The sequence below is a fragment of the Rhinopithecus roxellana genome, chromosome 1 (genome assembly GCF_007565055.1).
Source record: "Rhinopithecus roxellana isolate Shanxi Qingling chromosome 1, ASM756505v1, whole genome shotgun sequence".
In the NCBI taxonomy this organism is placed as follows: Eukaryota; Metazoa; Chordata; class Mammalia; order Primates; family Cercopithecidae; genus Rhinopithecus; species Rhinopithecus roxellana.
Genome location: NC_044549.1, coordinates 171633283 through 171650435, shown reverse-complemented (window position 1 = coordinate 171650435; position 17153 = coordinate 171633283). Strand labels below are relative to the sequence as shown.

The following is a 17153-nucleotide window of genomic DNA, read 5'->3' as shown; positions in this document are numbered from 1 at the left end:
CGGTGAAACCCCGTCTCTACTAAAAAAAAAAAAAAAAAAAAAAATACGAAAAACTAGCCGGGCGAGGTGGCGGGTGCCTGTAGTCCCAGCTACTCGGGAGGCTGAGGCAGGAGAATGGCGTGAACCCGGGAGGCAGAGCTTGCAGTGAGCTGAGATCCGGCCACTGCACTGCAGCCTAGGCGACAGAGCGAGACTCCGTCTCAAAAACAAAAAAAAAAACAAAAAAAAAAAAAAAAGAAAAGAAATGAGGAGTGATTCTGCAGGGCTGGACCTGAGGATGAGGTAAGGAGGGTTTTGTCAAAATAAAACTTCAAGGTAAATTTGAGCCAAAACCTGAGCTGCACTGATCACCTAGATGAGAAATTTGGACCCCACGTATCAGGAAAAAAGAAACTTTGAAGGCATTTTCATATGTGTCTCTGTATTGTGGGATTAGCTTGTCTGTAGCTATACCATGGGACAGCGAAGTTTTGTTTGAGGTGGAAGCACAAGAGAATCAAGTCAGGAAACTCATTAGGGATGATTATTGCATTTACTGGAGATAAATGATGCACACTGCTGACAGTGAGGAATGGAATGAGGGAGACTTGATCATGCCTTTGGGACTCGTGTGGGCTGCAGTGATTTATTGCTCCAACAAGTTCCACCCTTTTATCCCCACAGCTATGTAGGATCAGGAAATTTTAGGGCTGGGAGGGATCTTTGAATTCATTTAGACTCTGCCAAAGTGCAGAGATCCACCCACATTCAAACCTAATGCAGATAATGGCAGGCTGGAGGTTTGAATCCAGTAAGCAAAGATTCAACTTCTTGTTCCCCCACACTCTGACATTGGGAAAGTAACTTAATGTCAGTTTTTTAAATCTGTAAAATGAAGAGGATAATAGAATAAACAATAAGATGATGAACCAATGACCATCCCTTATATCCCTAGGAGAACAAACAGTACTAGGAAGTAGTCAACAGATCTGAATTCTAGGTGGCCCTAACTGTACCACTCACTACTGGTTGCTTATTCAGGCTAGGCAATTAAATTTGTTAACCTTCATTTTTCTTATCATAAACAGAAGGTGAAATTATAAGGTGACATCCTTACATATAAAGATGTCAGATGTGATTCCAAGGTGCCATGTATATATAAAATTCTTCTATTGGATATTACAAAATGCCTACACAGTCACAAGGATGGGGGAGAACGTTAAATGACTCAATGAACAAAGGGGATGTAAATTAGGACACTAGACTGATTTCTACACAGCATTTCTAATTAGCATATCATTAAGTGCAGTGATTGACTGCTTTCCTTCACTTAATTTTCATTGCTTCGACATCTCTGGGAACTGCAAGGCATAGTACAAAGCAACAGCAGGTAATTGGAGAATATTCCTCCAACACAAGAGAAAAGCTGGTTGCCTTGTCCTCCTCACAGTCTTTCTTGTAGGATTGGGCTTTCAGTATTGTTCATACTTTAGCAGGGATTGCAGTAATTGTCCTGAAGACTCTAACAGCAAGGGCTGGGAAAATGAGCACTTCCACTTTACATAAATGTCCCTACTACCAAGATTCCACAGAAGTGGCCCAAGAATTGTGTGTCGGACAGAAAATACCAAAGGGGAGTGTCAGTATTTTGGCACTCAAGTTGTCTACTCAGAAAGTCCTGGACTGAATCCTTTGTATGACATTTTCAATTTATTTCCCTCTTACTTGGTGGGAAACTTAACCTTCTAAGCTTCCTGAAATTGCCTTTTTTGTAAAATAGAGATAATGACATCTAGTCATTAAAACAACAACCTTGCTTTAAGGAGTAAATGAGTGCATGTTTGTAAACAGCTCAAGAGCTCAATAGATGGTGACATAATCACTGCTTGGAAATTTTCTTTCCTTAATAAACGTGACAGCTTCCTGTTTTACCATAAAGACATGCTATAGATACTCCAGTTTATTTCTAAGCCTATTGTGTGCTAAATAAAAAACTTTTTTTTAAAAAAAATACGGAATTAGAAACCGAAGAAAGAATTACTGAAATGTGGAATAATACAAATGTGGTTTTGTCTCTTAATGCCCAACGACTGTTTAAAAAAGAAAATTTCCAACTGTATTTAAAATTACCTTTGGTTTTATAACTGCCTTAAGAGATCTTTCAAGGATCAGCCTTCTGGTTTTGAAGCAGAAGGGTAAAATTTCACTTACAAAGTGCATTCTTCTTGTTGCATTTATCCCCATTTGTAAAGCACAGGTCATCTTTCAATTTTATGGCACCACTGCTTTTTTGAATAATGAGACTAACATCCATATGGAATTAGCACAATAGAAGTGAAATAGAGAAGTAGACTGGGGAGGGGAGAGCAAGGACAAAAAATCAGGAAGCTGTTTCATGTTGTTCTATCCTACAAATCCATGCTCTAAGAGGTCTTCAAGGCAGTTTGTCAGTTTAAAAGCAATTATTCTACTTTTTAATGATAGAAATATATGTAGAAATTGATCAATAAAAAATTTCCATAGGGTATTTTAGCAATAAGCATGAGGATTAAATATGCTTTGCTCCAGCAATCCCATTTCTTTTTTTTTCTTTTCTTTTCTTTTTTTTTTGAGGCGGAGTCTCACTCTGTTGCCCAGGCTGGAGTGCAGTAGCACGATCTCGGCTCACTGCAACCTTTGCCTCCTGGGTTCAAGTGATTCTTCTGCCTCAGCCTCCTGAGTAACTGGGATAACAGACGCTTGCCACCACGCCTGGCTAAGTTTTGTATTTTTAGTAGAAACAGAGTTTGACCATGTTGGCCAGGCTGTCCTTGAACTCCTGACCTCAAGTGATCTGCCCGCCTTGGCCTCCTAAAGTGCTGGGACAGCAATCCCACTTCTATAGATAGATACGTGTGTCCATGTGACAAAGAATTATTATGCACTATGATAGTCATTGTTTTTACTAGTAAAATAATAGAAATAACTTATGTTTTTAAAGGCCAGCAAAATAAATCATTAGCTACCATGCAGCCATAAAATAAAAAGAATGAGAATCAGTATATGATACATAAAACAATATGCAAACAAGGTACATAGGATACTTCCATTACATGTATACACAAGAGGGGGATATATATATATATATATATACACACACACACACACATAAGATAGATATATATACATACAAAATATATACACACTCCCTTCCATAGAATTTAGTCTCTCAAATACAACAAAATGCACCCGTGGTGGTTGGGGGGGGATTTAGTTTTCACTATTTATACTTTTATAATACTCAATTTAAAAACTGTATGTGTATTACTTTTTCAAAAAATACAAAAATATTCTATTGAACATATTCAAAGCGTACATGTTCTCTCTCAGTTTCTGGTGCTCCAAGGGTCTAAAAGATGTTTGGATTATTATCTGATAAGAAGGATCGCTGCACATGTGGCACATTGCCTGATGTGCTCAGGAAGAAGAGAGTAAGAAAGAAGCCTGTCGTTCCATTTGGAAGAGTATGGTTATTCTATCAGGCACAAACTCACACAGGTAAAGACCATAGCACATCTCCTAGCTCATAGCACTCATGTAAAAATAGACAGCCATTACTGTGATTAGCATTATTTGTAAGTCACAATTTTGGAGAATTACAGGGCTCGGTGCTGTATGTTCCATGAACAGGATTTTATATCTCCTGCCCTGTGCAGACTTTCTGAAAGGGACCTAGAATCTTTCCCTGATCTCAGCCTCAGGCCCCACCTGCCAGGTGGCTGCTTGGCTTGTACACTGAGAGGAGTTTCGTTCGTGCATTGGTTCTCTTGTTAGTTTGTTGCCTTCTTCAAAACACTGCTGCTCTATTTGAATGGTGAGAATACACTCCTAGGTTTGAGTTGTCAGGGACTGGAATTTACTCAAGGTCACATAGAAAGGTGTGGTGAGGAGGTCTGTGTTATGTGGCCAGACATTTTGGGTATGACCTGACTTGGCCACTGATTTTAGTCTCATTTCAATGTCGCTGTACCTTGGTTTTCCCATCTAAAAACAGAAATACTGATAATTCTTCCATAACGGGGCTGTTGTGAAGACTGTTTGGGTTGCCGTACTTATAAAAATGGCTGCCAGGGACTAAGCGCTTACTAAATCTTAGCTATTATTAGTAAGTTATAGCTCTGCCTTGTAAGGTAGGGTGAGTTGCCATTATTATCTCAACTGATTCAGAAGCTGAGGCTCAGGACAATCCACCCAAATTCACATCACTGTCTCAGGACCTGGGTTTTAATGTTTAATCTGAGTATTAATAAGAGCCAAATATGAACATTTACTGATCACTTCGCCTCTATTTTTCTATCCATGAAATGGAGACTTTGGCCCCTTGTGTTTAATCCCCTTTCAGAAGGCTTTAACTACAGCAAGCAGTGTTGAAAACAGACAAAAGTCTCCCCGTTTTACCTCTAAAATGGAAATAAACAAAAGTGTGATTATGTTGGGTCCTTTCTGCAATTGCCTTTATACTTAAAGAAAGCAAGAGTAGCTTCTGCTTTGTCGTTCATTTGTTTTCTTGTTTAAAATACTACTCGGCAGAAGTTTGGGCCCAGTAACATCTATTGTGGAATAATCTACTGCTTGTAGCTGCCCCACTTACTAGTGATAATAGAAAAACAAAAGTGCACTTTGCTTCCCAACTAATCCTCACATATCTAGCCAACTACATGCTCTGAGAAGCGTATGGCATTTGACAGGAGGTGAGTGAATTGACTTTCCTGGGTGGTGACTGGCAAAGCCAGCCTCATTCTCTCAACACCATCCAATTGAGCAAGAGGAAGTAGAGCCTAAGGTCACTACTGAAAAGTCACTTGCATCAGAGAGAGATTCCCACAGCTTGCTATCACACTCCATAAACATTTATGAATCCGATGTTCTTGTGCCAGGCTCTGTGCTAGGAAGTGCATGAGTTAAACGTTTTTCTCTTTTTCTCTCCACGGACGTTTTTAGTGGAAGCTGCGGTGGAGGAGCTGCCTTGTCTGTGTGTGTTGTTTTAAGGATATCGATTGTTAACACAATGACGGGTCAGGAGATGGAAGGCACAGTCATTAGCTGCAGCCGCCCTCATAAGTTGTTACAGAGCTCAGAGAAACACTAATGGATAAACAAGGTCGACAGGAACATGAGGGGCCAGATCAGAATGTCCCAAGGTGGCAAAGTCTTAGCCAGGCCTTTCTTTCCCTAAGCAGCAAACAAAAAACATTAGTATTGATGTTTGGGGTAGGCAAAGTGTACAATGAAGAATGACTTCATTACAGCTTGCCCATCATAACAAGGGCAGGAGATGATTTAAAAGCTGCCCTCCTTGTACAGAGATGATGCAATAAAGATGATCCACTGGTCACCTGCACTTGATCTTTGGGGTATTTCTTCTTCTTTTCAGTAATGGAAGGGAGTACCGAGTGAGGTCTATAAACAGCAATAACCACTGTGAACATTTACTGAAAGCGAATCTTGTGACAGCGTCTCCAGTGATTTCCATATGCCATTTAAGTTCATCCTTACCAATACTCTAGAGAGTATCATTTAGTATTCCTGCTTCACAGATTAAGAAACTGAGGCTCAAAGAGATCAATTGTTTGCCCAACTTCTCCCCACTCTTGAGAGTTGAAGCTAAGGTTCAAATTCAGTCTACAGAAACTAGAGTGACCAGTTCATCCTCGTACACATGAGACTTTCTGTTTTGACGCTGAAAGTCCAACATCCTGAAAACCCTCTCAGTCCCAGGCAACATGGAATCATTGGTCACCGTAATTGGAGCTCAAACCATGGACCATGAGGTGTCTCGTAGAATAAATAAGTATGCTTAGGTTGGAAACTTAGACCTGATTTCCCACATGTGCATAAAGTGGTAGCTCATCTAACTGGTCTCTAAAGCCTAATTACTCAACGTGTAATCAGTGGGTGGACCAGGAACATTTAACATCTGGGAGCTTGTTAGAAAGGCAGAATCTTAGGCCACATCTCAGACCCACTGAATCAGGATCTATATTATAATATAATCTTCAGGTAATTTGTACAAACACTAAGTTTTGGGAAGCAAGATTTCAAAATCCTTTCCAGAACTATATTACTGTGATCCTGAATCAACTACTGTAATATGGACTTCTTTTGGGTACCAGCTCTATAAAGGATCCCAAGTAGAAAGAAAGGGTTCCCAGCCATTAGGGATGTTCACTGTGGAAACCAGGGATGGGCAGCACAGGCAATGTGTAATCAGGCTCACACTTCATGCCATACATTGATTTCCATGAGAGGAGACAACGTGTCGTGGGGAAAGAACCCAGGCTTTGGACTCAGACTGACTTGGGCTGAATCCTGACCCAGCCTACTGCTGCCAAGGTGACCTGGGGCAATCTGGAACTTCCACGGGCCTCAGGATGCTTTCTGTAAAATGGTTAAAATTTCCCATCTCAGTGGTCCAACTGGACAGCCAGTTCTGGCTGTCCTTCATAATTAACTGAGGGGTATTAAATGAAAATGCAGATGCCTGGCTCCACCTTCAGAGAATTTGGTTATAATGGACTGTGACAGCACTTTGACATTAGTATCATTTCAGAGTTCCCAAAGTGATCCTTTTGCACAGCCAAGGTTTAGGTCCACTGATGTTCCCCTAAAGGCTGGTGGTGAGGTACCAATGGAATAACTCATGGCAGCACCTGGCACAGGCAGGCATTCAGCCCATATTCAATTCCTCTTCTGGGAGCAATGGCCACATCACCGGTTGTCACCTATCAGCATCAGGGCTATTCACAAAGGGCAGATGAGAATTCTCAAAGGAAACCAAAAGGTCCATAAAGGTCATGCCTTGAGCTTCTCACTACAGTATTTGTACTTATTGATTTAAAAGTAAGAAAAAAACCAGATGGGTGCCATAAACAAAGTGACTCACCAGGTTAGTATTTAGGATCCTACACCACTTTTCTTTTAAAGGAAAGAAATTAATCAATCTGCGTTCCAATTTACCTTTTAACTGATACATTTTTCTTAGGATACAAATGCTAAGAATGCCCACAGACCTCTAAGCTATAGCCCTCCATTCCTCAGGGCAGCTAATTAAAACACCTGATGGTAACGGTGACTTCAATATTGTGTGCTGCAAGGGAAACGCTTCCCTGCAGTTACAGTGGTGGTACCTCAAAACAAGAGCGTCATAAGTTGTAAATTGTCAAGGGACTTTACAAGCAGACCTTGATAGAAATCCTAATAATTCTATACAGGAAGGGCAAAATATTTTGCCTTTTTTTTTTTTTTTTTTAATAGTAGGTCCATTCAGCCAAAGAAATCTGTCTTTAAAAGTACAGCAACACATGGAGGAACAGATAAAAATCAATACCGAATTCTTCTTCATTTCCTAAGCAACATTAATAAACTCTCTCGGTTTTCAATATGTCTATCCCCATTAGAGTCTTGGAGGGGAAAGAGTATGGGGCATGGAATCTCAGGGTTCCTGCCCTGCTCACTTTCTCTTCCTGCCTCTCAGTCTGAACTTTCCCATTGGCATAGAATAATGACAAAGAATAGATTAGATGTGGCCTCTAAGGTATATTTAAACCACAATACAAGAGGCTATTTGATGAAGTAACCAAATGCTTCTCTCAATGTCCTCAGAAATCTCTGTGGAATGTTAAACTGCAAAGCTGAACATTTATTTCCAAGTTGTTATTTTTCAAACTCCCCACTTCTTTTACTAATTCACTTGGTTTTTCATACCTTCATAACAAGGCCCATTTCTACAGTGCTTTGCAGATTATAAAGTTTGTATTCACATTTCATTAAACTTCACTATCAGACTTTTTAACTGATTGTATTTAATACTGATGCAAAGAAAGATTCACTGATTTGTCCAAAGCCGTGCTACCAGAAAGTGGCAAAGGACCTACTTGAACCAGGAGGATTGGTGAAGAGCGGCCGAAAGCTCTTGAACAATACGTCCTTTCCCTGTTAAGTGTATCTTCCCCAACCAAACTCTCACTGATACTTGAGGTGGCTTTGCAGAAATACTCTCCCATTTAAATTGCTACTTATAGATCAGGGGCAAGATCTCCCTTCAGGTCTTTGGCCAATTTGTCCTGAGATCTGTTCTTGCTCTTCCTCTAAGCTGCAGAGGTAGAGGTTAAAACCTGGAGGATACATTTCCCAGGCCACCTCAGTTGGCCTCGGCTCAGTTCTACCAATGAGAGGCAGAAAACAATGGATTGGAGGGCAAGAGAATGGGAGAAGCCAGGGTATTTTTCTATCTCTCTCTGAGTGTAATGTGGGATCCCCTCTATGATTTCAGCTCCTGCCAGGAGGCCCTGGGCCCCAGCCTTCAGGATTCTATTTCTTGTGTTTCCATCTATAACTATTAGCTTCTTGCTATTGCTACTCTATGAATTGTCTCACCATTCCCCATGTGGCTTCTATCACCTAGATGCCAAATTATCTACATTAAAGTATTTCTATGTAATTTACTAAAAGCATGGTTCCTAGTTTGACTACAACAGGCAAAATCACTTTTCTCAATTTTCATACATTTGTATATGAGTTGGAAGAAAAGAAATAAAGAATTACTGTTTACCATGTACTTTCCAGTGCTAGGCACTTTTATGTGTGTAACATATTTTAGTCCTCCAAATAGAACCATGAGAAACATTATTATTATTATTTTACAAAGAAACAAAACATCAAAAATGTGAGATGACTTTCCCAAGGATACAGAAATACTGAAAAGAAGAGCTACCACTGTAAAGTAGGCCATTTTTCCTACTTATCAGTCATGGAATAAAGATTAGACTGGGATTCCATCTTGAACAAATGGTGGAGATGGGGTCACCGTAAATATCAAAGAGTTTGTAGCACAGATAATTTCGAAATTTTTCATAAGCATTGAGTTAAAGAGTGAGACAGCAAAAACATACAGTATACAATTAATATAAGCTTTAATATCTATACTAAATATAGATACGAGAGAAACTGAGGCAGTAGAGAAAGCCTGGATCCTTCCTGCCTGAGGCCAACTATCTTAGTCTGTTCTGGCTGCCATGACAAAATACCACAGACTGGAGGGCTTAAACAACTGACTTTTATTTCTCCCAGTTCTGGAGGCTAGGCAGTCCAAGATCAAGGTGTAGGCCTGGTTTGGTTTTGCTTAGGCTTTCTTCCTGGCTTGCGGCAGTTACCTTCTTGCTATAGCCTCATATGGTGGAAAGAAGAAGCTCTCACATCTTCCTCTTCTTATGAGGGCACTAATCCCATCCTGAGGGTTCCACCCGAATGGCTTCATCTAAACTTAATTACCTCCTACAAACCCCACCTCCATACTATCATATTAGGAATTAGGGCTTCAATTTATAGATTTGGGAAAGGGGGATGCAAACATTCAGTCCATAACACTGATGCATGCCTTCTAAGCAGAATTCATACTTTCTGACTATTAATGATTTGACGTAAAAAGACAAGGCAGAATAAAATTATAAATTATGTTCAGATTTTTGTTATGAATTGTGATTTCACAAAGTCAAGTCAAAACACAAACACATATTGGATCCCAATTATTTGACTCATTTCTCTAGCTATTAGCTGGAGAATGTTTTCAAGTATTACTATTACAAATAATCTTCCATTCATAAAAATATCTCCCTACCCCCATTCTCCATTGTAAAGAGCACTGAAGTAAGTCTCAGAAGTACTGACATAGAGTCTAAACCTTAACAGTCACTAGCTTTGTGACCTTGAGAAAGTTGTGTCAGTCATCTGGGGCTCAAATTCCTCACCTAAAAATAGGAATAATTGTATTTCGTCTACTTCCCACAATGGGTCATTTTGAAGATAAAAAAAGCGAAATGTTGACACATTTTGAAAAATACAAATCGCTATACAAGTATAAGGGATCATGTTTATTAAAGTACATTTACATTCCTTATTGCATTTTTATCCTCAGAGCAATCTGCTGCAACTACTTTTCCTCATTAGCAAAATGCTTGAATATGAAAAAAGGTAAGTGTGAAGAGCAACTTTACTAAAGCCCTGCAAATTGTAGGCAAAATTATGTTCGTTTTCTTCTGCCATCGTAAATGACAACCTTCAAAACTGGAGACCTTCCTAAACATTTTCAGCTACTTGTGCATCTAGGGTCTTTTCTGCCCATCCCAGCCTGCTGGCAAGGGAATGCCAACATCTGGAGAAAATTCACTTAAGCAAAGTGAAGCTGAAAACTGAAATTGTGACCAGGTGAGTTACTATAAACTATATTTTTGCTATCTTATATAATTTTAAGTATTTTTCAGACATTTTTGTATATTGGCCTTAATATTCTATAGAGTTAACACTAGCTTTACACTGCAGAGTCCTATGAAAGAAGCAACTGGAAACAGAAAAAAAGATTATGGAATTTATTACATTTAGTTTAAAATTTAATTTCTATGGCCTAGTCATTACCAGGACTTGGGTTAAAAACAAAACAAAACAAAACAAAAAAAAAAACAAAAAAACCCGCTAGTGTTTCAGCAGCAAAAGGGATTGCTTCTCTTGTCAATGCCAGAGTATTAGCTTTCATAGGGAATATCAGCCTTAGGGAATGCGTGGAGGAAGTGGATTCCCTTCCTCTCTGCTCTCCAACACCCATTCAGTCTTGCACATCCAACACATATTTCTAAGTGCCTGGCACTAAGAAGAGTGCTGAGGATATAGATTAAACAACATTTATCCATTAAAAACTCTCAGCCTACCAACCCCATTCCTGCTCCAATAGCACCCATCTTCCTGTGGGGCAGACAGCATTCTCTGTGAGCATCAATCCTGATACTGCTGTGGATTTCCTTTCTGACCTTGGTCAGGTTACTTTTCTTTTTCCTCTCAACTTACAGAAATGTGATAATGCATGTGGGCAAAAAAAGAAAAAAACTGAAAGACTGATAAGAAAGAAAAGAGATTCACTACATCCCAGCCAGTACCCTAATACAGGTTCATATGCATTTGAGGTTTTGGAATCAAGAGGATTTCATGAAAATACCTTCCATTTTAAGGGCTGTGTAAACCTGGAGTTCATATTCAATCAGGGCTGACTTCCAGCTGCTTCATAACGATTTTAACGCTGCGACAGAGCAGAGCATCTTCCTATTTTCAATCCTAGCAATTTGGTTCAAGCATGATCTCAACCACTTTAAGCTTTGATATTTCTAGCCACCTCTTATGCTGTATTTTCTCTTAATGCCACCAATCATGTGTGAAATGCTGTTGCAAAACTAATCTTTGTGGGAAATGATATGTAATGGCTTCTTTAAAGAGAGACAGACAGAAAGAGAGAGGGCAGGGACTATGACCTTTGTTGTTTTTTGACATGTTTTTCGTAGTGCCATACAAATGGAAACATCCCTTTCTCAAGGTCAAAGTAGAAATAGGTTTCTGCTTATACAAGCATCATGCTTTCTTAGGCAGGAAAAGCTTTGAAAATGATCCTTATGACTTGATTTTTAGAACCTCTAATGTATATAATGGTTGCTAAACTTGAAAGCCAGCTGGGCTTAAAAAACACTTTAATATCTACCTTATTAAGTCAATACTTAATGTATTACATTTCAAATGATGTGAAAAGATCCAGGAATACATAAATGCTATGAATGAAGTATAATATTAAGTATCTAAGTAACAAGGAACTATTTGACATTCCAGTGTTAGACACACACACACCGACCAATACATCTTGTCTTATCAAGGGAGTGTTCAGTCAAAAGCAGCTGTGACCAAATCTTCTAGAATGGAAATCAGAAACCACTAATTTAAATTTTTCATTTGTTTTTTGGAACAATTATGTCACCCATGAAAGCGTAACTTTGCAAGTCATCATTAGCTCATGAATTTTGGAACGTATCCCTTAAATAAACATATCTCATTTCCATATAATCACAACAACTGTGGAGGTCCTTTAAAAATTAGCTTAAAATTTAAGGGTGTGATAAGGAATCCATGTTACTGGTATGTTGATCACATTTGGAATTTGGCTTTTAAAATAAGAACTTCATGTGAAATTAAAAGGAGAATAGTCTTGAGGACAAAATCTTTATGGTTTTTAAAGTTATCTTAGATTTCAGGTTTTTATGCATGACCTTTTCTGATAGTATTCACCTGTTACATTCTCCAGCCCTGTTTTGTAGTAATTTATTGCATGTAATTAGATTTAAATGTAATAAGACATAATGGTCAGGACTTCAAGCTTTAAAAGGGGGACTTTAGACACAGAAGTTTCTTCCTGAATCATTCTCTCCCCTGTCAGCTTCGGGAAGATAGAAACACTGGCTGAGTGTTTAGAAATAGTCTAGTGGACCTAATTCTCCATAACAGATCACTCAGTACAAACTAATTAGAAGGAGTTAAATGTTTCCACTGAAACCACTAAAAAAAAGGAATGTTTTTCTCTGCTGCCTGCTGCTTTCTGATCATTTCCTTCCTCATAACCTTGCCATTTAAACGTTTTTCTGACACACTAGTTTGGAGGTGAACTTGATGGTCCAGCTACAACCAAAAGTGTAAGTGCTGACTTGAGAATGTTCTAAACATTCCAGGGGAAAACAAAAGTCCTTCCTAAGACAATGTGCAAATATGTCTACTATAGGCAGGGGAATAGCGTTCTGTCCTAGAATTTTCCTACTAGATTTTTTTTTTTTTTTTTTTTTTTTTTTTTTAGCTGTCGTACTAAAAGCTTCCTCAGGTTTTTTTTATTACAGGCACACCACCAAATGTGTTTCCTATTTTTCTTAGGCATTTCAATGAAGAGAGTTGATCCACAACTCACACCAAAGCGAACTTGAATGGTTCATTCACACTTTCTAAATTTTGCCTGCCCTTTTCTCTAGGTTTAATTAATATGCCATTAATAGTAACATTTAGGGAGAGCTCTAATATTTGCCTCTTAGTTCTGTTTAAGGTGTATCATTTCATTTTTTTTAGGAGTATTACCATGGGGGCAAGCCCCAGCTCCTTCTTGGCTATAAGCTTACCACAGTGTCTACCTGCTTGACTCAGAACGGAAAGCTTACTGATATGCACCCACACAGAATTTCTTCAGTACAATCAGCCTCCCATTTTCTCTCCCAATGGCAAAGGGTGAGACATGGCATCTCTCTGGCCAACCATGGGGAATCTGTGTGGTTGATATGACCACTGGCAACGACTCACCTATCCAGCAGTGGAGAAATGTGTCAGGCCAGATGGGAAGGGGGAGACGATTCAAACATACGGTGCTTAGAGCTGGAGACAGTGCACAGTTACACTGTGCACTGTGCTCAGCACCTTCTGCCAGGTGCTGAGCAATCGCCAGGGTGCACTCAAGCAAAGACCCTGCCCTTCATACCAGCACAGTCCTCTTAGCTAAACTGTAACTGGGCAGCTCAGTCCATTGTACTGACAACCACCCACGGCCTCTTCTCCTTAATCTAGGGAGAAGTCTCCCAGCTGCCCTGCTTTTATTTCTGGATAAATTATTGATGGCTATTCATCTTTGGCACATGTAATTTTTAACTATGTAAAATATTGATGGGGGTGGGAGGGTAAAATCATAAGTATTTATATTTTTCCCTTGCTTTTACAGTAAATCCCACTCAGTTTGCTGACTGAGATTTTCCCTGCTGCCTTCTCCCATATGAACCTTATATTTAACTCCAAATAGTGAATGCAAGATCCAAGATCGATAGAATAAGTAACAAAAGTATCCACGGTGACTGAACAGCAAACTCTTAAATCATGGCACAGGAAGTACAGATGAACAATTATTGAAAACACTGCACTAAAATCTCAATAGGAGATAAGAGTGAGGCTTAAGTCATTAGAAAGCTCTATTAGTCTAGTAAGTCTGAGACAGCACACTCCAAACATGAGCTGTTCTTGAGATCCGAAAATATTACATATTCTACCAACTTGCACACACACAACTGACTCCAACTAAGCTAGGGCAGGGTCCAGTTGTCCAGTCCCAAGGGGAAGGAGGAATGAATTGAAGCAGATAGGCTGAGCCAGGCTATTCAGGCAGTGATTCTTCAGCTATATTTGAAGGGGTAGGGGGGAGGGGGCAACACTGACAAATCAGATGATTTATAAAGGAAGTAAATATCCTGCTTTCATATCAATTCACCCCGTACCATAGCATCACCATGCTCTTCATCACGCTCTGCTGGGGACACAAATAAAGGACTTATGACACCTCTACCCCACTCTCACAAATCACCAGAAAAACCTAAGAATGCAGCATCGCGGTCTCTTTGTCCCTGTTCTCCCTGACTTGATAAACCATTTGCAGTTGAAAAATGAAGAAGAAAGTAATGGCCAACCAATTTGCAAAGTGAAAGCATTGTTTTGAAGAATTACCTGAAATCGCTACAATTTTGAACACAAACACATTAAGATACATACACATGTACACATATATATGTGTACATACATACATACATACATAGTCTTCAGGATTTTCAAACATTAGGATGCTATTGAATTTTAACACGCCTGAAGTATACTGCTTAATTCTTTTTGCCCTCGATCTTATACTACACATTTTTTTTTAGAGACAGGTGGGTTCCCAAAGTTGTGGATATCTACCAGCTTGAACGAGAAGCTGCATAGCATAACCTGAAAGAAACGGCATTCCTGAATACCTAGGATTTCCTCTGGGAATAGAAAAACATTTTTTATACCAAAATTATGGTAAGACAATGTTCAAGACACGGAGGGCAACTTTAGCCTTGCCTTTCAAAGAGTAGAGTGTCATCTGAAGTAAGTAGGACATTGCATTTCAATTCGTACTATTAAAATCTTGCATTACACAATGAAACTGATTACCCTATGAATCACTCTGCTTTACAAGAGGCTGAACTAGCATACAGTTAATAACACGAGCTAGCCCAGTGAACATTTCTCCAATAGTCACACGATCATCCAGTACAGCATGGATGGCCTTTGACCAGTACTTTTAGACTCTACTGCTATTCTAACTGGCCCTACGTCCTCATGACAATCACATAAGGAATTGTTGCAACAGGGTGAAAATATAAACTAAAATTATAATTTCATCACCCTTCAGTATCATTACTGATGCTGAAATTTTATTTTGTCTAAAAGACTTATTATCTTTACAAGCTTTTCCATTTATGAAAATATATGCATGATAAACTCTATTAGTGGCCAATAAACAAGCTTACCACCTCCATCACTACCCACTGGAAAGAGATGGTTTTTAACTATAGATTCTGCTTAAATTTGGTGAAGCAATGAAGATTGTTTCTTCCAAATCATTTTCAGTTATTTTAAGACTTCTTTTCTAATATGACACAAATTATAGGGAAATCAAAACCATCAAGACAACTAAAGGCATTTAGTTTTTGTAACTTAGGTTCCTTCCACACTCTCTCAAATGTCTCAAAGACTAAAGGTAACAAAACAGAGCAAATAGTACATACAGAAATAAATGCCCAACAAACTAATAGTGCCCCAACCTAAGTTTATCTAAATACCTCTTTAATGTGAAAGAAGACTCTAGATTTAATATTTAAAGCAAACCGAGAAATTAGAGTATTTGCATCTTGGATACATTTCCTAGCCCCTCTCCAGTTGCTCTATCAAACCTTTTAATATCACATAGATGCCCTTAAATGATGATGTCAGATGGGACTTACAGAAGGAAAACATAACTTCAGAGAGGACGAACAAATATTCAGTCCTTATCCTTGACGACTTCTTATTTAGTGAAGGGGCTTGCCTCCTGTACTAGCAGTAAGTTGCAGCATTAAGAGTGCAAATGCCCAGCTCCAAGCCCACTTCCAGTGCTCAACTGATAGCTCAGATCTAAGCCTGAACATGCTTTCTGGAAATGCAGGCAGCTCAACTGAAAACCTAACTGAGGTTTCTACCGTGGCACAACACAAAACTGCACAAATATTTGACAGCTCCGAGACCTCTAAAGGTTTAAAGTAATATGCATTTTGTGCTAGGCTGCTCCTAGCTAGACAGAGCACTGAGATGATACAGAGAACTGTTCTCAGCTGCTCAACCACTGCTCACTAAAGAATGCTTTCCTTTTCCGCCTCTGAACAAGAAAAAACAGCAAATGCTTAATGAAATGCTCATATTGACTAAGCTTTCACAGCATCAATAGTATAGGAACTTTGTTTCACATTCCATTAAGTTAGCTCATGACTTCCCACGCTGCACCATTTCTCCTTCACCTAGCTAAAACAGCCAACTTCATTCGGGCAAATTAAGGCAAAGTTTAACCCCCTACACACGTCCCTGTCTCTTTTCTTTTCCAACTTAAACTCATCCACGGCCAAATTAACAGCCCCAATAGTGGCACAAAGGAAGCTTTGAAGGCTGCACCGGCTTGGTCCTCCAGTTGCCAACTGGAGGTAGGTTTAATGTAATATATTCTTGCAGCTTAAAGAATTTTTTAAGGGCTTGTCTGCACTGATGAAGAGCCGGACACCCCCAGAATTACATCATCAGAGTGAACACTCACCAAAATACATTCTGGTTCTCATTAATCAGACAGCTGGAATCCCACCGCGTTGTCTTCAGTATCAGCTCTCACCCAAGGCTGGCACGCAGAGCAGAGCCGTTTCATGCTACATTCGGTGGAAATGTCCCCGGCGTGGAGAGCAGTGAGCGCCGAGAGCGTGCCTCCTCCGCGGGATGAGCGCCTTGCAGCCTGCCTTTCCAGGGCTAAGATCCCCGGCGGCTGGAGAGTGCGCTGGGGCTGCCTGCTGCACTGCCCATCCTTACTGTAATCCGACTCCTCCTTGCGATGTCCTTGCCGCGCCTGTGACATCAGGACTGAGAGTACTACAAACAGACCCCTCCACCCCACCCCACCCCACCCTGGGTTAGCAGCCGCTCCATGAGGTGCTCCGATTGCCTGCCTGGACCAACCATGGCTCTCGGGAAGCTTTGACGAGCCCAGAGACTTGGGAAGGGGCGGAGTGAGGGGCGCGGGAGGCTCTCTTAAAGCGAGAAGGGTCTCGGGATCCACACGGGAGCACACAGGAGAAATTCACCACTGTGCAGGAGGGACATGGTTAAGGCGAGTTCTGCCATTAACGTGTAAATTAGAACACTTTTACCCCGCCCCTCCTATGAATGCCACCATTCTGTCCAAAATTTAACCTCCCCTACCAAGTTAAAAC

General features: G+C 39.9%; 1 protein-coding gene across 2 annotated transcripts in view; it reads right to left on the bottom strand.

Annotated features, from left to right (window-relative positions):
* Window positions 1-16919, bottom strand: part of ZNF385D (zinc finger protein 385D) — a 360213-nt gene extending 343294 nt beyond the window's left edge. The window contains exon 1 of one of the 2 annotated variants that reach the window (XM_030933306.1): window positions 16490-16919. In XM_030933306.1, coding sequence (XP_030789166.1) covers window positions 16490-16511 — 22 coding nt within the window. In that variant the 5' untranslated portion in view covers window positions 16512-16919. The remainder of the gene's footprint in view (window positions 1-16489) is intronic. The other variant, XM_030933313.1, reaches the window with a different exon arrangement.
* Between the last annotated feature and the right edge of the window lie 234 nt (window positions 16920-17153).